The following is a 22,558-nucleotide window of genomic DNA, read 5'->3' on the forward strand; positions in this document are numbered from 1 at the left end:
GACAACACAGGGCTTAAATACACAAGAGAGTAACAAGGGAAACACAGCTGGGTCTAATCTGACATAACAAGACAGGGAGGAAACAAACCTGAATGCACTGAACACAGGACAAGGAACTATCAAAATAAAACAGGAAACATGAGACCTTCACAAAGACGCAGACTAGACACTGTGAAGTGGAGACGTGACTGATGAGGGGAACAAAGGGAACATGAAACACGGAGACGAGAGTAAGTAAATGTGGAACAGAGGGAAGATACAGTGAACTAGAAACTATAAAAATAACACAAGCAGAAAACAATAAAGAAAACCAAACCCATGAAAAACAATAAATCAAAGAATATAACTTAAACCGTGACAGTATTATTTGTCTTATGGATTCTATCTTTAAAAACAAGTCTGGAGTCTGATACAGATCTAAATGGTATTTAGCTGAGATCCATGTGGCAGTATGACCCATGCTTTAGCTTCCAACAGCAACCATAAAAAGAACTGAACGTTGAGTTTACAAGCTACACATGAATGCAGCATGAGTCCAGTACAGAGGGGGGCAGCTATGCAGTGCGAGAAGAGTCCCACTTCTAATATCAATGTGTTGTTTACGAAAACAAACATCACCTGCTAGTCATCTCCTTTTTGACTCATGCCTGTGGCCTCATATCACAAACCATCAGCACAATATTCAGCTCTGTGCTGCACGATATAACGACAACACTCAAAACACTTTATTGGCCCTCCAACAGAATGTACAATGCTGCAAAGGATTGTAGACAAATCATTTCAGGACCCCTTTGCTGCTTTACAGGAATAACCCCCTGCTATTGATTTATTTTGTACATTTTGTGCCTCAGTGCTCCCCGTGACTGATTCTTTGTAGGAACAGCCCTCTGGTTACCATAAGGTTGCATCATGAGATGAAAATAGGGAGGTGCCGTTTCCCCAGGCTGTTTCTGATCTCTCCACTAGCACTCCTCACATGCCTAATAAGTGTCCTGCTTTGGAGATATTACTGTCCTACAGAAGCTACACAGGGTGTGGCTGTCAAAGAGGGGGCCCAAGACCACCGTAGCAGGCTGGGATTTCATTAGCTTCCCTTTGCGGTAGTGATTGAAGTAGACAGAATATCAGGGCTTAGTCAGACTTCTAACTATAGCAGAATGAATTTGAGAGGTGAGCTCAAAACCAGAACCCGGCTTAGGTAGAGGCAGCCATATTACTTTAAGGCTGGACAATGTAATTCTGACTGTAATTCAGGCTGTAGGGTTGAATCTTCAGTTGGCCAAAAATGCCAAATCACAGTTACTAACATGTACCAGAAACAAATAACGAGAGGTTGTATTTTCCTCATATTAGTGCCTCTTTGTTGACGCCCTGTTAAGTTCACACTGTTGGCTTACTTGTGGTTCCCAGAGTTTCTAACCAGCTTCCAGTTTGGATTTGGGAAACAGAGCTGTGCTCTTTTCTTTCAAGATTACACTTCAAACTTTCCCTTTTGATAAAGCTCAGAGTTTGGGCTGGATCAGGTGACCATGAACCATCCCTTAGCACAGGGTCAGACTGCTGGGGGACTTTGCCTGACGTTACATGATGGGTGTCACAAAAGATCTTTTAGCTCAGTGATTCCAAATATCAAGTCTCCAGTTATTTGTCTGACCCAAAGGTGGCCAGTGGTTTGGAAAAACATGGAAATCTGTCATCCAACATTAAGTATTATGTAAGTATTGTGCCCCTAGTCTGGTTGTGATCTTTGAGCTTTATTTTGACACAATGAGCACTTTCTTTTGGTTGAACTATTTTAAGCACATTGTAACTGTTTTGTAAAGTGCTGTACAAATGAATGTTTTATTCTGATGCACTTACTCTTCACTCGCCTCTTTTCCCTCCTCAAACATATAATATACTACTGTGAGTCATTAACGTTTGTCTTCTCTCTCCTGTAGTTTCAGTTTAATCCTCTTTGGTGTTCATAGCCTCACTATGCTCCTCTTTGCATCCTCCTTTCTTGTCCTTCATCTTCCACTTGAGGTCGCTTGTTAAAAGGGAGTTCTTCCTCCCCACAGTCACCAAGTGTTTGCTTATAGGGAAACATTGGATCATGGGTTTCTCATCATGTAAACATATAAATTACCTTGAAATTCAATAAAAGAAACTCTTCAATAGACACACTTTTATTATTTCAAAGGAATAAAGGAATGGTACAGAAAGTAAAAAAGGTTAGCAGATTGCTTAACTTCACTGAATATGGAAAACAGTTGACATTAAAAGGAGCAAAATGTATCTTTTGCTCAAAAGCAGGCAATACGTTAAACATAAATGGCACAATATACAGCTAAAAAGACTCAAATCAGTGCATTTACTACGAACATTAAAAATTACACAAAATTATTTTAGGCAACTTGTGCAAATATCTCCACAGATTTTAAAAGGAACTACACAAACAGATAAAGAGCTAAGTCTTTGGTGTGGAGATGCTGCGCTAGGTTCTGAATCCGACAAAGGCGTACGTTCTGAGCATCTCCAGTGCTGTACACTCTGTATATGTGGTATCGTTCCTTTTCCTTCAGTGCAAAGTCCAGCTCGTTGGCAGACATGTGGATAAATGACTTCTCTTTCTTTATAGTCGACTTCACCTCCACATACACCACCTCGGGCTCTTCTGTGGATCCGAAGGTGAGCTTAAAGTCGTATGGCTGACCGGTCTCCCCGCTCTGATTGCACCACATGATGTGCGTGGGTCGTCCAGGGTCGCTGCTGTCTCTCCAGTGGCACAGGAAGGAGTTGACCAGCTGCTCCCCCCATTCGCCGATCGCTGCCACATCTATCTCGTCTTCTGATAAGACCACCTACAAAACAGAGGAGCTATTAAGAAAAACTTGATAACCAGCGACTAGGAAACCAAAGCTTGCAGTCGGTATACTGACGGTGGTGGGTCTTTGGCAGGTGAGCTCCATGTCTTCAAGTGTGGCCTGGGTTTTGTTCCAGTGAGGAAAGTCCAGGTTCAGAGGAGGACGGATCTCTGCAGCAGCTGCTGCAGTCCCCTGGAAAGTACTAGAAAGCACCACAGCCTCAGGTACAGCACTGACAGAGAGAGACAAAGGCGACGGATTAGAAATACATACTCAGTAAGAGTGAAAATCAACATTTTCTGAATATTTTACATATTTGGGAAGAGGAGAAGAAGCCTACAGGCTGTTTGGAACGGGCTGGCTGCTGGCTGTCTCAGCAGGTGGTTCAGATGGAGGACTCGGTGGAGGTCTGGGAGCTGCAAGGCTTTTCTCTCCACCTTCAGCTGTGTCAGACTGAGTGGTCTCACTCTGCTGACGGCGCTCTGTTGGTGACAGACAACACCAAATGGAAAACGTTCGTTTTTACAGGATGTGCTGTAACAGTTTGGGAATAATGACACAACGCAGAATTACACAAGAACTTTCTGTTTGTAGTGTTGTGTCTTTGCTCACTAACAAGCTAAAATCAACATCTTAACTGATAATGCAAGATGCAGCTGGTTAAGACAATAAAACTATCTTATTGTGGACGATCTTTTAATCTACCTGTGATTATCACAAACTGAGAAAGACGGTTCTGTGTTACCATTCTGCCCTGTGGTGAAAATATAATTTTGCAAAGGTAAAACACTTAAAGCTGCACAGATTTATTCTTTGTCCATTTCTAACACAAACAGCCTGAGCAGAGGAAGAAGAAAATAATTTTCATATATATTCAATTCAATTCAATTTTATTTATATAGCGCCAAATCACAACAAAAGTCACCTCAAGGCGCTTCATAGATACAGAGAAAAACCCAACAATCATATGACCCCCTATGAGCAGCACTTTGGCGACAGTGGGAAGGAAAAACTCCCTTTTAACAGGAAGAAACCTCCAGGGAGGGGCGGGGCAGAGACAGAGGTTAATAACAGATATGATTCAATGCAGAGAAGTCTGTTAATACATAGTGAGTGAGAAAGGTGACTGGAAAGGAAAAACTCAATGCATCATGGGAATCCCCCAGCAGCCTACGTCTATTGCAGCATAACTAAGGGAGGATTCAGGGTCACCTGGTCCAGCCCTAACTATATGCTTTAGCAAAAAGGAAAGTTTGAAGCCTAATCTTGAAAGTAGAGATTGTGTCTGTCTCCCGAATCCAAACTGGAAGCTGGTTCCACAGAAGAGGGGCCTGAAAACTGTCTTCTTTCTCTCACCCAAACCAGTCGCGGCAGATGGAGGTTTCTTCCTGTTAAAAGGGAGTTTTTCCTTCCCACTGTCGCCAAAGTGCTTGTTCATAGGGGGTCATGTATCATGTATTATTGTAGGGTCTACCTTACAATATAAAGCACCTTGAGACGACTGTTGGTGCTGTATAAATAAAACTGAATTGAATTGAATATAAATTGCTAATAGTCAAATCCATCTTAAAACTGTGATGTTTTTTTGTTTGTTTTTTGTGAAAATCTGACTCACTTGTGTGTCAGATTCTAGTAAACAGAAGTGTGTTTATTTTTGGCTTCAGTTTCGTTCTATAAAATTTAGTTGCATTTGTTGCTATTGACTGAAAAAGGAAAAAGTCCTAAGCTGTTATCTCTCATCCAGAGACCCTCGCTATACTGGAAACCCACAAACCTGCCTGCAGCGGCAAAATCACTAAACCACCTGAAAGTTTACTAGATTAGGCTGGTTAATCACTCTTTTTTTCTGCTGCAGCATAAATATGGAGAAGTGTCACCTCTGATACCAGAATGTTAACTGGTGCAGGAATCTAATTATTCAAGTGGAGGTTTCTTCCTGTTAAAGGGGAGTTTTTCCTTCCCACTGTCGCCATGTGCTTGCTCACAGAGGGTTGTTTGATTGCTGGGGTTTTCTTTGTATTATCGTACGATCTTTACCTTACAATACAAAGCACCTTGATGTGATTTGTTGTGATTTGGTGCTATATAAATAAAACTGAACCGAATATCTGTGTTTTTAAGGATCTTGAATGTGAAACCTGGCGGTGGTGGTGGGGTGTTGGTGTTTGCAGCAGCAGTTGCGTTAGCTTGCTCTGGATGACTGGGAAGCCTCTGAAGGCTGGGTTGGTCTGCAGGTCTGTTGGTGCTGCTGCTGCCTCTGGGTGGATGGTTTCCCTCGTGGCTGCTTCCTCTGGGTGCGACTTCATTTTCCATGGCTTGTTCTTTTGGTCCAGCTGGAGGAGGCCACATCTTCATGACAGCCTCCACCACTTTGCTATCTTCCTGACCTCCTGACAAATGTGACAAATGAAACATGCACTTTTATACTGCTAATATAAACAATTTTTTCTTTACTCTGAGCATCTGCATTAAGTACCAGCTCGACTGCCTCCTGTGCTGTGTATTGGTGCTCGAGGAGGCCAGCAGACCAGCGTCTGTTCCCCGTCCTCTTGTCCAGGGTGAGATTGCTCGACTGTGGAGCTGGTGGAGGAGAAACTCCTTGACAGCACTGGAGGATAATAGTTTCAGTTAAATCCAAAGAATATAAAAGAAACATTGAAATGAAACCTTAAATAAAACACCAATCATACACAGCGTGAGCCTGTCTCAGAGCTGTTGTGCCATGAAAGCAAAATGTGTAATGAAAAAGTCTTTGATCATATTAATCCTTGTAAAATGTGTGTGTATGTGTGTGTGTGTGCTCTCTGCTGCAGTATGGGATCTGCTCCTCTTGCTCTTTGAGCCCTGGCAACAGCTGCTCTTTTATGTCACCACACACAAGAGTGAACAAACTCGAATTAGCATATGCGAGAAACACACCAGTTATGTGCACTGTGTGTGTGTGTGTGCGTACCGAAGGAGAGTGTTTGTGTGAGGCTGAGACTGCGAAGAAAAACACTTTGAATATTATGAAATGATAATGGAAATGGGGGCAAGTGTCACAGAGAGAATTGGAGGAACTGCAGATGGAAGCGTGAGAGGAAGCAGCAGTGAGTTTTAGGATTCAGCTCGTGTTGCAGTTGTAGCACTGAGCTGATATTCTGCATCAAACTGTGATTCTCATGCACATCAACACTGGGCTGAACACATGGATTTTTCAGGCTGTTTTTCAAACATTCTGCAATTTAAAAAGGTAAGTAAATCAGTGAGGAGCACTATAGAGTAACAAAGAACCTTATTTACGATATATATTTTTGGCACTATGGCTCTGTTGTGGGAGAGCAGGTGTTAATGACAAGTCCGACCCATGCAGACAAGCCAAAATGAAAGAAAAACATTGGAGTGGCGCTGGGTTGCAAAGCAGCTTGCAGATGTGCAGCAGGTGTGGCCAGGTTACGACAGCTTAAATCGCACGGTGTGTGTGAAAATAGCCAATTAGAGGTGTAGAAGAGTGTAAACAGAGCCATCGCAATGACATCAAGCAATGCTACGTTCAATTAAACTGTTATCTTAATCAAACCTATTGCACTTTGAGGGTTAATGGACACATTATCTTATGGTGGATAAATTAATGGAAACAAGTGGAAGCTTTGACTTTTCAACTTTCACCTTTAGCATTCTGTTCGATCAAATTCCATCAACATAACGATAACCTATCAGTTACGCTGTTTTTCCAAAAGGTTACTACCTCTGTGGCTGTGATGGCATCAGCCACACAGGGGTAAATTAGTCCATTTTTTACTTTATTAGTTTGCTTTGCAGTTTTCTTCATTAATCATTTGGTTAACACTGGTATTATGAGGCGCGCACATAGTAACATTGTGTGGTTTTTCTAAAATGTTTTGTTATATTAATTATATTTCTCTTCCTTTGAGTTACCTGGGTTTGGGCGGTGGCTGTTTCCTGTCTGGGCAAAAGGCGTGGCTGAGGAAAAATGCCTGCTCAGCAGGACCAACCATGGGCTTACCAGAAGCAGGGGTGTTTTAGGTTTAGTTAGGTTATTCTGTGCTTAGTTAATATTAGTGTGTTTTTGTTTTCCCCCCTATTGTGTTCAAATGGTTTGGCCAAATCATTATAAAAGCTACCCTCATGTGTCTTTGTAATTAGGTCAGTTTGTGAGTTAAGTTGTATCTCACGTTGTTTTGTTTAGGTTTCTGGAAATTACTTTTTGTAGAGTTATATTTAGTTGACCTCTTTTATGGGCCTGCTAAGTATGTTTTTGAATTTTGTTAATTTTGGACTTTTTGAGGGTTAAAATAAAGAAAACCCTTTTTGAAGACACATTTTTTGCCTGTGTCCTCTTTGCTTTGGCTGCTTGGTCCCTCACAGTGGCCTAGAGGGTCACTGTTGTCCTGACTGGCCAATATCTTCTGATATTTATGTAAATCCAACATTTCATGTGTGACAGGATGGCTGTGTGTGTGTTTTTTCCACCATGTGTCTTCTGTACCTCTTTCAGGGGGAATGTCTGGTTTGTGAGGCTCTGGGACCTCCCACAGTTCCACCTCACTGGGCAGCTCTCTGATTTCCTCTTTGGCCAAGAATCTCTTCAGGGCTCTTGGGTCCTGCATATTATTTATTATAGTTATTGTAGTTATTATAGTAAACACGGCATACACATAATATTAGGCAAGGTTCACAAACTGTATAAAAAAGATGGGCGTAGCAACATATCACCAGTGGTTTGTGGACTTTGTATTTTAAAACTAAAACATTTACATTTTGCCTGCTGCCATGTTCTTTTTTTTACATCCAGAAATGACCATAATCAGATGAGGCTACAGCTAACTAACATAGATAACAAGCTGCATCCGTAAACTGTACCAGGTGCAATGTACAGACAAAGCCTTAGGAGCCTGCCTCAAATGGAAGGAACTGCAGTTTTGGCACGTCCGCCTGTTTCATGTTTATTGTTGCCTGGATAGAATATAGCATTTGTTTTGTATCAAAGAACAAAACTAACTGCATTTCATTATTTTATTCACACTGGAAGACCTGTGGGACTTACAGTTGAGTTATTTAGGAGGAACACAGAGGTCTGATCCATTCATCATCTGTCTGATTCTGCCTGTTCCTCCTTATAAAAGCACTACATAATAAGACCAGTGCTGATTAGATCTGAGATTAGATCAGATTCTCTTGCCAACAGTGGCAACGACAGACATTCTCAGTAAAACTCTGATGTCCTAATTAACACGAACTTCTAGTCATCAACTTCCTGGGATACTCTAAGTAATAAGTGAATATAATAAGTTAGGAGCCAGATTTCCCCTAAGCCTCAAATATCTGTCTGACTGCAGTGTAAAGGGATGTTACGCTTCAGAATCATATCATTAAAGCCTTTAATCAGACACTGAAGAATTTCCTTTTATTGACTTTGAAAAATCCCAAAATGGAACCTAAATCAAACCAGATGTCAAAACTGATTATATAACGCAGCTCTGTTCTACTGGAAAACCAGAAGAGAATGATCAGTGGAGCAGGATCAAAGCTGAGGCCAGATCTGAGCATCTTTTGCTGCTGCACTGCTCTATGAGTCGGCAAATAATGCAAATGCAACTGCTCTCCAGGGAAATGGCCGTTACCCGGTGCGACGGTCAGCTATGTGGTGAGTTTGTGCAAGTGGCAGGATGAAAAAGTGCAAATGACTAAAGACTCTTTTCACTGGTTGTGGATTAGTGATCAATGCTGGAAGGAATTATATATCACTTACACTGCGCGAGGTTATCAGGCCAGTCAGGAAATGTGTCAGCTCCTTTTGGTGGCTGCTCTCTGTGCAAAACAATTTCACCACCTCCCTGAAACACACACATAGCATTGCAAGCTACTGTAAGACAAATGCCAAAGCATGTACAGGGTAAGTCTATGAACAGCTTACTCAGGATATATTCTCTTTATGAGACTTAAATGCATGTGAGGGAAGGACTTCTGAAATTCAGCAAAGATCAATATGAGTCTTCATCATATTAATAAAATCATGTGGATGCATGGATCTCAACTGACAGCTTGATGCCATATTAAAAATTAATTGTAGAAATAATCTGATAATAAAAGGGTTTATTAATTCACTTATATCTCAATGAGAAACACTCTGGGGAAAATGGCTAGAACTTCAGTGCCAGAGCTTGCAGAACTTAGTTTCTGTTGATATTAGTATTTCTTTAATAGCTGTTCACATGTTCTGAACACACATTACGTGAATGATGCTTTGTTAAATTACATCAGGTTGGTCCAAATTGCACCACAAACCGTTGATCACTTAGTAAAAATCCAAAATCCAGAATTGCATATTTCTTCTTCGGTCACCTTTCTCACTCACTATGTGTTAATGGCCTGTATTTGTATAGTGCTTTTACTAGTCCCTAGTAAAAGTCCCTTAATAGGCCTCTCTGTACTGAATCATACTTGTTTTTTTTTTTATCTCTGTCTCTCTTCCACAGCATGTCTTTATCCTGTCTTCCTTCTCTCACCCCAACAGATGGCCCAGCAGATGGCCCCGCCCCTCCCTGAGCCTGGTTCTGCCGGAGGTTTCTTCCTGTTAAAAGGGAGTTTTTCCTTCCCACTGTTGCCACAGTGCTTGCTCATAGGGGGTCATATGATTGTTGGAGTTTTCCCTGTATGAATTATTGTACGGTCTACCTTAAAGCGCCTTGAGGCGACTGTTGTTGTGATTTGGCGCTATATAAATACGACTGAACTGAATTGAATTGAATTAGAACAGAACATGTGTAAATATGCTATAGTAATGCATATAATGATGAGGTTCTACTCTGTCTTTCCCTCCAAATTCAATTCAATATTTTTCTAATGACTACACATAAAACTGCAAAACAAAGGAAAATAAAATAGAGTTCTGTGGAGTTCATAGAAAAATAGTTGGACAACATTTAACACTGAACTGTTCTACAAGACTTTTCCTGACTTAGTGAAGGTTGAAAAACATCACTGATTAAGACAGACCTTCCCAAATCGTTGGGCCCGCCCCCTAGGGGGGCCGCAGGATGACAAGGGGGGAAAAAAACAAAACGCTTGGACACTGCTAGCACAGGGCGCCCACAGAAACGCAAAGCAGGAGATGAAGCATCGCTGAATATGTTTCCAAACCAACTTCATTCTAAGCCAAAGACTAGAAAATATGGTGAAGCATATCTTCCCTTTGGCTTCACTTGCACAAGTGCAGAGGTAGGTCTCCCTGCAGAATTGCTTTTCCCTTTGTTGGGAGCAGCGCTGGGCTGTTTAAATCATGGACAAACAGGATCCCACATTCGTGATTTTTAGTTCACAAACACTTGTTGTAATGACTAACTACTCCTGACATTTTGGATGTTAGCTCTTTATACAGTAAAGTTACAGCGGGATACAAATAACATCAGGCTGATTCTGCTACGATTTGTTCCCCCGGTTCAGCAACATTTTTCTTGTAAAACAAAGGGGGGCGCTGCAAAAAAAGTTTGGGAACCACTGATTTAAGACATTTAAGAATAATTTAGATGGAGAAACTAATTTCTGAGACCGTCCATCACACACAAACCTGCAGATGTCCAGATCAGCTGAGAGATTATCTTTCTGGATGTAAAGCTCTTTTTTATCCTTCAGCAGACAGATGACATCCACGAACTCAATCACAGGGTCCTCATCGTCAGCTACATCCAGCTGGTGGCGAATGTATAGCTTGCCCACCTGTGAATAATCAGACAGAAACAAAAGAGTGCATGATTGTTGTCTTTGTTTTCATGCTTTCTTCCTTTCAGAGCTTTAGGTGTTGTGGATGTATTCTCCTTACTCCTACAAGAAGACTCTTAGGAGGAAAAAATAAGACAAATTAGGGTTGAAAATTCCTTCAGATTTATCCTCTTACCTGTCCAAAGGAGAGGTGCTTGATTTTTCCTGCTATGTTTTGTTCAGTCAGCTCTGAATAGACTTCATTCAGTTCGTCATGGTGATAGAGAAACTTCTGAATGTAGGGAACAATCCAGCGCACCAGGCTCTGCATGGACGGACAGGGCCTCAGGACCTCAGTCAGAGGCTCACTCTTGACACATTTGGAGAGATGATGAATACCACAGATCTCCAGAAACAGTTGTCTGTCTTCCTCATTGAATGCAGTTCGGTCTGCCGCGTCTATTAAGAGAAAAAAAACATAAAAGTATCAATCACAGTATATTCTAACACAAACAATAAAAATGTAAAAGCACCATACCAGAGTTTCCTGTCTTGTTCTTGAGCATTGTCTTCTTCTCTGGTGGGGGCAGGTTGAGCAGACGCACCTGCTTATGAGGTTTGAAGATCTTCTCCAGCTCTTTGCTGTCACTGATCATAGGCTTATGTGCCAGACTCACCCAGTTGTTATTCTTAGTAGGGAAGACCTTCTTATCAAACACCATCCCTATCAGACATGCACACAACCATAGAAATCAGACACGTAACACATAAACAGCAAAGGTACACATAGAATAAGCTGTAGACATTTAGCATGACTTTTTTTCTCATTGTACTACAAAAACTTCAAATCAAATCAAATCACTTTTATTGTCACATCACATGTGCAGGTACACTGGTACAGTACATGCGAGTGAAATTCTTGTGTGCGAGCTTCACAAGCAACAGAGTTGTGCAAAAATACAATAACATAAAACAAGCAAAATATAAGAATGGCTAAATCTGAGACTAATAAATATATGTACAATATATAATAGTATATGCTTTACTGGATGTGTATACTAGATATGTTTTTCTACGTGTGTGTGTGTGTGTGTGTACATATTTTACAAATTAAATAGAGTAAGCAATAAAATATATAAAATATACAGAGGTTTGTAGTTGGATATTGTGCAAAACAGTGGCATTAATGTACAGTATGTAGTGCATAATGTTGAAGTTCCAGTAGTGGAGGTGAGGTGTCTATGAAGTGTTCAGCAGTCTGATGGCCTGGTAAGGTGTTCACACTAAATGCAGATTTCGATTTAGCATTTCGTCTCCCTTCCACTCATTTGAAGCTAACCATCTTTTGGTTGCCCCTGCAAAAAACTATTTTCAATGGCAGGTGGGCGGGACTTCTGTGCTGACCATATAAAACATATCTGCGGTCAGCATCATATAGACACAAAAGTAGAAAGAACTGCCCGATGTTGACCGTTAAGTTGGTTCTCTGTGTGCTCATATTTTAATGATTTATGATGCAAGTTGCAGCAATCTGCACCAAGGTTTTTACTTTAATTGACTGCTTTATTAACTTTGACACATGCTGTTGTAACTGCTGACCATACTGGTGATCCAAACTGCCATAACAACTTTCCATCATTTTAAGAACACTAGCATGCACCCATGTCTTTTACCTCACACAATATCTTTGCGTCACATCTTTCACCTGATGCATACATTCAGCTTTCTGCACGAAGGATCTGCCGAGTATTTATATTGTTTTAAGTTTATCATCTGAATAAATATTTTTCCGCAGGTACTACAAGAGTATTGCTAAATGGAAAAAATATAAACATTCCCACTCCAGACAGTGCAGTCTGACTGTCTTCAGTCCCAAGTTCAAAATGCTTTAATGCTGCAGCAACAAATTCATCCCAGCTGCATTTAAAGCATGCGGCACACTGACAAATGGCAGATAATGCTGGATTTCCAACAGAAATTCTGTGTGAACAGGTAAAGAAAAGTGCATTGTTTTTGGAATAGATACATGACTCACCTTTCAAAGTGGAGCAGTAACTGTCATTAAGTTTGGACTGAGGATTTCTTTCCTGGTCTCTGGACATTTTGGACTTACAGGTTTTAGCTGTTAAAACAAATACGACATTGCATTAAAATATTTTATGCAAAGAAAAACAGAGTAAGGATCAAGTATCAAATTAAGCTAGTCAATGGAGAGACTATTGAGCAGGAAATAATGAGCTGCAGGCAGATGGGACATCAACAGTAAACAAATGTATGAGTCAATGAAAGAAAGGCAATATAAATGTTCTTACCAAGTCTGGCATAGAGTATCGAGACATCCTGTAGCACTTCAGCAGTTGGTATGGGACAGGAGGAACAGATCAGTTCCAACAAGCCAACATACTGGTTCATGTTGGGGTCGTTTTCCACATTCAGCAGCTATGCATGAGAGAAAGAAATGCAGACACAAAGAGTTGAATTAGTATTAGTATTATTATTAGTATATAGTACTGCATTTTTGTTAACAGTCGGTCCTCCTTTATCTTTTTTTAACTCAATTTGATTTATATAGTGCCAAATCACAATTCATTCAAGGTGCTTTAAATTGTAAGGTAAAGACCCTAACAGAGAAAACACGGAAGTCATATGATCCTCTCTGACAGGGGTGTCACCAAGGGGCGGCCAAGGCAAGCACTGGCTGCCACCTAAAATTTGCTTTCCCCCTCTGGTAAGATGGTCCTCTGTTTGTAATAATTCTAATACACATGAGCATAAGAGAAAGGAAGACAGCCTACAATGATTTGAGACATTGACTGCCTATTTTCAGTGATATCATCTTTAATAGCAAGAAATTAACTAAGCATATAATTATTTTCTTTCTCTCTTTTTTGTCAGATTTTTTCTAGGAACCTAAATTTGACAACAGCATAATACATCTGGAGATTCTGTTGGTGTGCCACCCCAGTGTTTCGAGTTGCCCCATATGGCACCACTAGGGCACCCCTGCTGTATGAGCAAGCGCTCTGACAACAGTCAGAGCAAGCCATTGTTTAAATGGCTAACTAGCTAGCCAATAAAGTTTTATTTAGCACAATCAGTATTTGCTATGTAGGAATAATGGAGCTGCTTTACTTTAGTTATTAAGGAAATCTGAAGACAAATCTACAATAAAGCAGACAATTGTGATGAAAATTCCCACTCTGAAATTTTATAGGCAATACTCAAAAATAAAAATCCAATGGCTCTCTAGCCCAAACACAATACAGCCATACAATCCTCCAAACAACTACCCTCTAGGTGAACTACAGCCAATTCTAGCACAAGAACAGTAACAGAAAGTTTAAGACTTTTAAATGGCTTTTTAAAATTAATCTGAGTTTGTATACAATGACATCTTAGTTATACCAGGAAACCTGACAGTTGCACCCCAAATGCTAAGTACACCAATGGACACCCAGACTGATGGGAAGTAAACAACCTCTCTGTAGATAATCAGTAGGTCATATTTTACACTCCGAGACAGAAAAATCATGTGAGCTTTGTTTTTTGAAAAACAACATTGAATCCATACCATAATACCATTCAGTATCCTCAGAACTAACTCAGAGCATGGCTACACAATCTGTCATCACACTGGTCTCACTGTGCTGAATAAAACCTGCTTTCTTGTTAACTTAACAGAAGCAAATCTGCATTATTCTCATGTATTGATTCAGTGCTTTTACTGATTGAAAGTAAAGCTGAAAAGCTGACAGTGACATCAAAGGGAAAAAAAACAAAACAAAAAGAAACCGTATATGTTTCTTTTCTTCTTTAATAGGGCAGCTTACCCTGACGAAGAAGTCTTTCATGTCTTCCAGACGGTTATAGAAAGGAGCCAGCACTTTGGGCTCCTGTACAGGGCTGTCTTTTCTAGGTATGAGGTCTTTGTAGCGCTGGAACATGTTTGTTGGGTCACTCCAGCACACCTCTTTCAGGTGGTAGAACCGTCCAGTGCACCAGTTATCACTGTGCCTGAGGAAACAAAGTACTGCTTGTGGCTTTCAGGTACTTTGAGAATAATCTGAAAAGGTATGCTGAAAATGATGATAATGTACCTTTTGTACTCTATAAACACAGCAGGTGTATGCTGGAAGAGCTCCTTCAGGCTGCTCTGAGAACAGTTTTGTTGCAGGTAGGTGTAGACGTTGTGGATGTGCTGAATTGTGGAAGTGAATTTTCCCCTTTCTGACTCATCCTCAGGGAGCCTCTGCTCCTGGACATCTTCCTCTGGTTTGACGCACCACTCTTTCAGATAGTTAATCAGAACATCCACTGAGATTGTTTCTCTCATCCCTACAAGAGCAGGAACACAGTTACAGACTCCTTTACAGGACAACCAACAAGAATAGCAATGGACAAAAGTAATCTCCACTGTAAAAGACACATTTTTACCAAGAGCTCTGCTGAAGTCGCTGGAGCTAATGTCCACATAGTCGACATGGGTCCCCAGCAAGTTGGTGACTTCAGGTGATGACAGGTAGACGGAGCTCGGACAGAGGTACTTTCTTTCCAGCTGGCCTCCTTGTTTTGGGCGATAGGCTGGCACCCATTCAAGACGACACAAGGAATGGTAGAAGGAAGACTTGGTGCTTTTGATTGGTTGCCCATCACTGTCGATCACCTGGGCTGTGAGGTACTGAGAGTAGCAATGTCTGAAAGAAAGAGAAAGACTGTTTGAGATGTTTTCAACCCACTTCTACAGTGGATTGAAAACACCACAAGTTACAGACTGTCCCACGTGACACCATTAATGTGGGGTCATTACAGTGCATGGTTGACAATTCTCCAGCTGTCCTGATTTAATGACTCAGAAAAGTGACAGAAGTGTGTGACCTACATTCTCAGCAGCATTGTGAGATAAATATACAGATGAATTTTCACCAACCTGATCAGTGCAATAGATAGCAGTTAAAAAATAGTATTCTCTGAGTCAGTCTCATGTATGCTGTGGAACACTTTCCCCATCCTGTTACCCTGTAGAAGGTAGATATTGTTGTTTAAGCATTTTCCACGTGCCTTTATGGGAATTCTCCCACCTATGGGTGCTAAACATCCTTGGGCAAGATACTAACCCCAAGTTGCTCTCCGAAAAATCCACTGGAATGTGTAAATATTAGATATGGGTGAATGAGGCAAGTTGTGTAAAGCGCTTCGAATGCTCAGATAGAGTAGAAAAGCTCTATATAAGAACGCGTCTATTTACTGTTTTAATGGTTTGAGATGACTTTTAAACTTTTCCAGCTGAACTGAGCTGCTTGTCTTAAAGTGATGTTAAACTGATGCATTCATAGGTGTGTGAGATTGTGTGTATAGCATAAAATTAATAGAATAAAGCACTGCATGAATAATAAGTAGGTAAACATGGCTAGAAAAGTGATTTATAAATGCCAGTCTATTTAACTTTCTTTATTAAAGTGGACCTACTATGCGAATTTCCAGCCATTTAGATTTTACTAGACTGACTTTGGATAATTCATCATTCAAAAAAATCCAAATTTTTCTTACATTGGGTCTTGGTGAAGCCCCTCTGTTCACCTACTTTCTAAAATAAACTGTTTTGCATTTAAGCCAGCTTTCATCTGGTTGGCTGCCCTTTCATGATCAGAAATGATATCACCATATTAGGGTTATCCATTCACTGACATCATAGTAGAAAAAGCAGATTAAAATAGAAGGAAAAAGAAAAGAATTACACCAGTTTCTAGAGCTAGTGAATGGTATGGTATATATAAGGGACATGGAGTACATTAGTACTAAGTTTTTGGGTTTTTTTTACTCATTCTGTATTTGAAATTTGATTTAAAGATTAATTGTTAACTATTCATTCTATTTTCATGTGCTTTAGTCCCTTTTTTTCAAAGGTCACACTGAAAATGACACTACTGTGATGCATTTGAGATCTGTTCGGGAGCCACACCATCTAAAACAGTGCAGCTGATAAGAACTACAAGCATAAACAAAGCTGCTGATAATTCAAACGAAGGAGAAAAAGCAAAAGTAGACACACAGACAGGCACAACGAATAGCTCTAATTTAAAACCTATAGGGTAGTGCTTGGCAGTCAGCCAAAGTCTAAATGATAAATGAGTTTTAACACGCAAAAACAATTTTGGGATCCTTTAATTATTCATTGAAATGTGATGTATAGCAACAGCTGGTACGGAAATCTACACGAGAAATAATTCAGCTGTGTGCTGCTCACTGGCATGAGTTTGGGTGACCTCCTTACCTAAACTGCTCTTGTCTGTTCCCACACAAATATAACAGGAAGTCATGAGATGGTACCGCACTAAAAGCACCTAAATCCAGATTATGAATGTTATGCCTGTGTGAGCTCAAGCCCAAACAAAAGCTCGGTGTGTCACTGCTTTTTTCCCTCAGGAAGAAATGATTTTGAACTGCTGGGGAGGTCAGCCCTGTCACCTCACAGCACCAGGTCCAGGGCTCCAATGTATTCTGGGGCCTTTTACACACAGAGGCTATTTAATCCACTTTATGTTAAAGACTTCATAATACCATATAAACCCAATGGTGCACTTGACTCTGAGACTGCAGGTTTACTTGTGGATGCTAGAATGCCAGCTCGCAGTTTGGATTCAGGAGACAGACCCAGTCTCTACTTTTGAGATTAGGCGTAAAACTTTTTTAAAAGTTTATCTTTAAGGCTGATCAGGTGACCCTGAATCCTCACTTAGTTATGCTGTAATAGGCCTAAGCTGCTGGGGGCTTCCCAGGAGGCCCTACTTTTTCCATTATGTGTTTATATGACACGCTGCATTTAATCATTAGTTATTATTGATCTCTGGCTCTCTTCCATAGTGTGTCTTTTGTCCGGTCTCCCTCCCCTCACCCCCCTTCCTGAGTCTGGTTCTCTTGGAGGTTTCTTCTTGTTAAAGGGAGTTTTTCCTCCCCACTCTCACCAAGTGCTTGCTCATAGGGGGTCATCTGATTGTTAGGCTTTCCTTTGCATTATTGTAGGCTCTTTACTTCACAGTACAAAGCAAATCTAGGCAAATGTTGATGTGATTTAGAGCTTTATAAATAAAATGAAACTACACTGAATTTCTAATAATGGGTACTCCGGTTTCCTCCCACAGTCCAAAGACATGCATGGGGTTAGGTTAACGGGTAATTCTAAGGATAAATGTTGTCTGTCTCTATGCTTTAGCCCTGCGACAGACTGGTGACCTGTCCACGGTGTGCTTTCTCTCGTCCTAGATAAGCTCCATTCTCCCCACAACACTGAACTCAATAAGCGGAAGAAAATGGACGGATGGATGCCAAACAATGTCTGCACTCTAACACAGTAATCACTTAATGGCCACAGTAGAAACAATAGGAATTGCCACCTGATGCTGACTAATCCCAAACCCATTAGTCTGACCATTACTTTCCTGAAATTGGGCAAAATCCACTGGAAAAACATTACACAGGAAGGGGAACATGTTCAGGGTGTGTTTCATGGTGTGATTGTTACCCAGTTTCCCAGTTGGCCTCCAGCAGCTCCAGCAAAGCCATTCTCTGCTGCAACAAGAGGGAGCCAGGCAGTTCTGCTGTGGCCAGAGCGTGAAATTCCTCACACGGGTAGTCGTCGAGTACATAGCCCTCCCCTGGGACTTGGCGCCACGTTGCACTTTCGACTGACCAGGGGCTGGAGGCCTGGTGGAGGAGTATGGCAAAAAAGTAAGCTTTACCACTGATATGGACATCTCTTTTAACCTCCTAGGACCTGGCGTCCACATATGTGGACATCACATTTTGGGTTATTTAGACCAAAATACTCAGTTTTGCTCTACAAGGGCCTGATATCCACTTACGAGGACATTATACTGCTACTGTTCTATCAAAATTTTAAACGAATATCTTCATATGTGGCTCTTATTTTTCATTAAAACAAAAACAAGGTAAAAAAAAAATCTGGTAATTCTTTGTTTTTACATTCATCAGGCCCCAATATGCCCAGATATCAAAGAGAAATTAAAAATGCATGCCGTGGAAGAGTTTGGGTCTTAGGAGGTTAAATGTTCAAATCCATCTGAAGTTAAATCGACTGAGGTGTCCTGCAAGCATTGCTTGCTTCTTTATGGGCTTACAGTAGCAAACTGAATGTGTCTTCTCTTAGGTTGTTATCTACTAAAGCCAGAAGAAGAAGAAGGAAGTCTGATCATGTCCAAGGAACACTGATCGCTGGCAGCACAAACAAAGCCAGAACCAGATTTTTTTTGATTGGTCCAAAACCTGCTCACTTTAATCATTAGTGTTTACTTTGTTTTGTCAACTTTTATACAGTTATAGTATAAGACACCAACAAACAATTGTTAAGACTGTTAGATTTATGTGTTTCAGGTTGCCTATAGTTGCAAGTAAAGTAATCATAGACTGTTTTTTTCTGCTAACTTGCTTGATAAATGGCTTAATGAGATAAATCAGTTTTAAAACTACTATGAATCACTTTTGATTCTGACTAAACCAACTGACAAAAAACACAAGGTCCAGTTCTGGTTCTGCCGGAGGATTCTTCCTGTGAAAAGGGAGTTTTTCCTTCCCACTTTTGCCAAAGTGCTTGCTCATAGGGGGTCATATGATTGTTTGTTTTTTCTCTGTATGAATTATTGTAGGCCCTAGAATGTAGTGTCTACAATAGGGCTGCCACGATTAGTCGACTAGTCACGATTACGTCGACTATCAAAATCGTCGATGACTAATTTAATAGTCGATGCATCGTTTGAAGCTTTGTAAGATCCCAAAAGACGCAGGAATAAGTGGTAGGATTTAAGAGTGTAATAACGGACTGAAACAGAAGATGGCAGCACTGCATGTACAAGGATGCTAGCTGCCGTTAAACCCCGAAGAAGAAGACTGTGTCCCAGAATTCATAGCGCAGCCCAGCTCAGTTTCCAACAACTCTTATTATTCTTTCTGGGTCACAAAATAAACGTTTAACATATTTTCAGGCGAGAATGTAGCTGTGTAAACTTTAAATATCTGCTCAGTTTATCAAGACACCACATATTTTCAAAAGCGCTCCTACGTTTTTGGAGACGTCTGTTACCCACTAGCTCGATAGCTAGCCGGGGTTCAAGGCTCACTAGACCCGGTGAGAACACCGGACTCCCGGCAAATCGTTTTCAAACCCACCGCCGTCTTTTGCTACTCAGGTTAAACATATATAAGTAACTTAGATAACTTACAAATGTTATTGTTTGGCTTTTTTTAGTATTTTATTTGTTCCTGAGTAAATCGTTTTGGCTGAGATTAAAGTTATAGTTTTTACACAGCTGAATAAACGCCAAGCAGACAGCTGATTATCAGAAGTGTGAGATGCTCGAGAATATACTCCGGTGTCCTGTTATATTTTAGATAGCAAGGAGTTTATTAAACTTCACCGAAACAATCTACAAATGTCATTAAAATTTAATAAACTATCATCTTGTCTTTATTTTTAGTTAGCACATACCTTAAACACTTAAAGCTGTAAGCTAATGATAGTTATATAAGAGCAGATGCTGCTGGTGCAATAATCTGTACGTTTTACGTCCAATGGATGATGATCTGATTAGTCGACTAATCGCAAAAATAATCGGTGACTAGTCGACTATCAAAATAATCGTTTGTGGCAGCCGTAGTCTACAATAATACATCTACCTTACAATATAAAGCGCCTTGAGGTGACTGTTGGTGTGATTTGGCGCTGTACAAATAAAACTGAATTGAACTTAATTGAATTAGCCGTTTGAGTCAGATAATTTATACATTCACAATCCTTCAACAAGTGGGCAAACTCTACTGCTAATAGGTGGCACATGACACAACCAAAAGCTCTAGAACAGTTACTAAATGGATCTTCTGGAAGGATTTCTTATCATGGCCCTAATCACAGAATGAGCAAAGCCTACTTTTGCTTTAACATCATTAACAATAGCATAAAAAATCCTTAATGTAATGACTTGTTAATAGCATCTGATGCATACAGTGTTTTTAAACAGGAATGATGTTATTGCTATTTTCCAGCATTGTATGTAGGTAGTATCAGTCACACCATGACTGATAGTATCATCACAAATCCTCATACTTTCCACTGTAGCTGTGGCTCAGTCTAAAACAGGCGTCAGGAATGTGTGAGCTGCACACCTCCGACTATGCCTGAGTGACATTTCTCAGCAGCCACCTGTTTTTCTTCTTATCCTCAAAGCAGCCATTGATCTTCCTAGTCCTGGTGCGACTCATAACTGTTAGTCTTTTCGTCCTTTAATCACTACCTTACTCATCACGATGACTCACAGATGCAGACATATAATCTGGTCTTCCTCTGGTGTCCATGGAACCACTAAATATTTTGCCCTTACAAAACACATCCATAGCCTTTTATCACCTGTGCTTACATGCAGAGCCATCGTGACCTTTGTCGGATCTTTTTCTGCCTATCTGACTGGATCAGTGCAGCTGTGTGTCATTCTTTTCTAGCTGAGGTAACAGTTCAGGAATATCGTCCTCACCAGTTCTGTAGCAGTGAGTGTTTGTCTTTGTTTGCAGATGATGAGACCATCTTTGATTCCCAGTTTACTGAACAGCTCTCTCCATCCTGCCACATCACCGTCTGTCTGCACATAGCAGGGACTCAGCAAGATCCAATCATAGCCTGGTGAAAGGGAAACACAACAGTCAGCAACACGAAGGTTTACAGAAGGAATATCAACAAAGAAACGCTGAACCTGGTAACTGAAAATGTAACTGATTAAAATGAGTTGTTCAGTCATACAAACAAGGTACCTGTGATGCATGGGCCTTTGTTACTAGAATATTATAAGAATAGTCACAGGAACACTGATATTTAGATTTGGTGGCGAGGCTGTTGCTGTCCCTTTCACACAGGCAAGGGGAGCAGCAGCAAGACCCGAGCAGAGAAGAGAGCAGGTATTATTGACAGCAGACTTAATCAGTGTTAATTGATTATGTGGGACACGTCATGAAAAGGATGATTTGATGTGAAGTTGGGTTGCAAAGTGGCTTGCAGTGCGCCTTACACAACACAAGCTGTTATTCTTTCTTTTAATCAAAGCTGTGGGATTCTCCTTACCAGGCAGCTTCGATGGTAAGTTGACGTTTCCGTACTCTTCAGAGAAATGCACCCTTTCGTTGGATGGGCACAGCAGACCCCTGGAGGTGAGGACGGGTACTGCGGTGTCTGAGTACTCCTGGCTAGAGGACGAGTGCTGCTTGATGAAAACCAAGTAACTCACAACCACAGACGTAGGCTTTGACTTCATTGAAAAGGGTAAACAGAAAGAAGAGAAAGAAGAAAGAAAATTCAGCCAGTTTTTTTTTAAAAAGATCACTGATCATCTTTTTTCTCATATTCATTTACAGTGTTTGTTACCTTCCATTTGTTGTTCCTTATTGTAGGGTAGATGTGCTGCTCCAGCAGCTCTTGAGGCTCTAGTTCGTGAACCCCAAGTCTTCTGAGCAGCTCACGAACCTGCTGACTTTCCAAAGGCTCCAAACAGCTCAGCAGGGACGGGTGAACCACACTGACATCCTTGTACAATGCAGCCAGTGGTCCTGTGAGAAGAAAAGTACAGGTTATATCACCAAACTGGTCACAAAAACAAAACCTACTGCATGCTCCTCATTTACTTTACTTTACGGGTTATATGTTATATAATAACCACCCTGTTCAAAGTTGAGTTCTTTTGAGTGAACCTTTTCATCAGACTCTAGAAAGTGTCACTCCAGTTCAGTTCATTTCATGTCACAGACTCGCCCTTCAGAGACTCGCCTGTAACAGATGTGAAGAGAGGCAGAAGACTGCTGTTGTGGCAAAGTGCTAAATGTGGAAGACGTTTTTTTCTGAACAGGCATCTAGTCTCATTTTGTCCTGGATTTGGGAAATACACAATTCTTGGTAAATCTTGAATTACTCATACACTGTCTTAATTTTTAATACAATACTACAATAAAACACAGCAACT

General features: G+C 40.7%; 1 protein-coding gene across 6 annotated transcripts in view; it reads right to left on the reverse strand.

Moving 5' to 3' along the window:
* Positions 1-2,152: 2,152 nt before the first annotated feature.
* The window catches only part of wu:fj29h11 (uncharacterized), a 51,365-nt gene continuing 30,959 nt past the window's right edge, over positions 2,153-22,558 (reverse strand). For all 6 annotated transcript variants that reach the window (XM_087845267.1, XM_087845266.1, XM_087845269.1 and 3 more), the window contains 19 exons: positions 21,967-22,148; positions 21,667-21,850; positions 21,086-21,228; positions 18,067-18,248; positions 14,982-15,241; positions 14,645-14,882; positions 14,378-14,561; positions 12,860-12,986; positions 12,583-12,669; positions 11,086-11,271; positions 10,744-11,006; positions 10,417-10,565; positions 8,599-8,683; positions 7,336-7,450; positions 5,323-5,454; positions 4,985-5,236; positions 3,187-3,328; positions 2,922-3,078; positions 2,153-2,843 (listed from right to left, as the gene is read on the reverse strand). In XM_087845267.1, the coding sequence (XP_087701393.1) occupies positions 2,430-2,843; positions 2,922-3,078; positions 3,187-3,328; positions 4,985-5,236; positions 5,323-5,454; positions 7,336-7,450; positions 8,599-8,683; positions 10,417-10,565; positions 10,744-11,006; positions 11,086-11,271; positions 12,583-12,669; positions 12,860-12,986; positions 14,378-14,561; positions 14,645-14,882; positions 14,982-15,241; positions 18,067-18,248; positions 21,086-21,228; positions 21,667-21,850; positions 21,967-22,148 (3,482 nt within the window). In that variant the 3' untranslated portion in view covers positions 2,153-2,429. The remainder of the gene's footprint in view (positions 2,844-2,921; positions 3,079-3,186; positions 3,329-4,984; positions 5,237-5,322; positions 5,455-7,335; positions 7,451-8,598; positions 8,684-10,416; positions 10,566-10,743; positions 11,007-11,085; positions 11,272-12,582; positions 12,670-12,859; positions 12,987-14,377; positions 14,562-14,644; positions 14,883-14,981; positions 15,242-18,066; positions 18,249-21,085; positions 21,229-21,666; positions 21,851-21,966; positions 22,149-22,558) is intronic.

This window comes from Neolamprologus brichardi, chromosome 8, assembly GCF_056152115.1.
Source record: "Neolamprologus brichardi isolate AB-2024 chromosome 8, ASM5615211v1, whole genome shotgun sequence".
NCBI classification, from domain to species: domain Eukaryota; kingdom Metazoa; phylum Chordata; class Actinopteri; order Cichliformes; family Cichlidae; genus Neolamprologus; species Neolamprologus brichardi.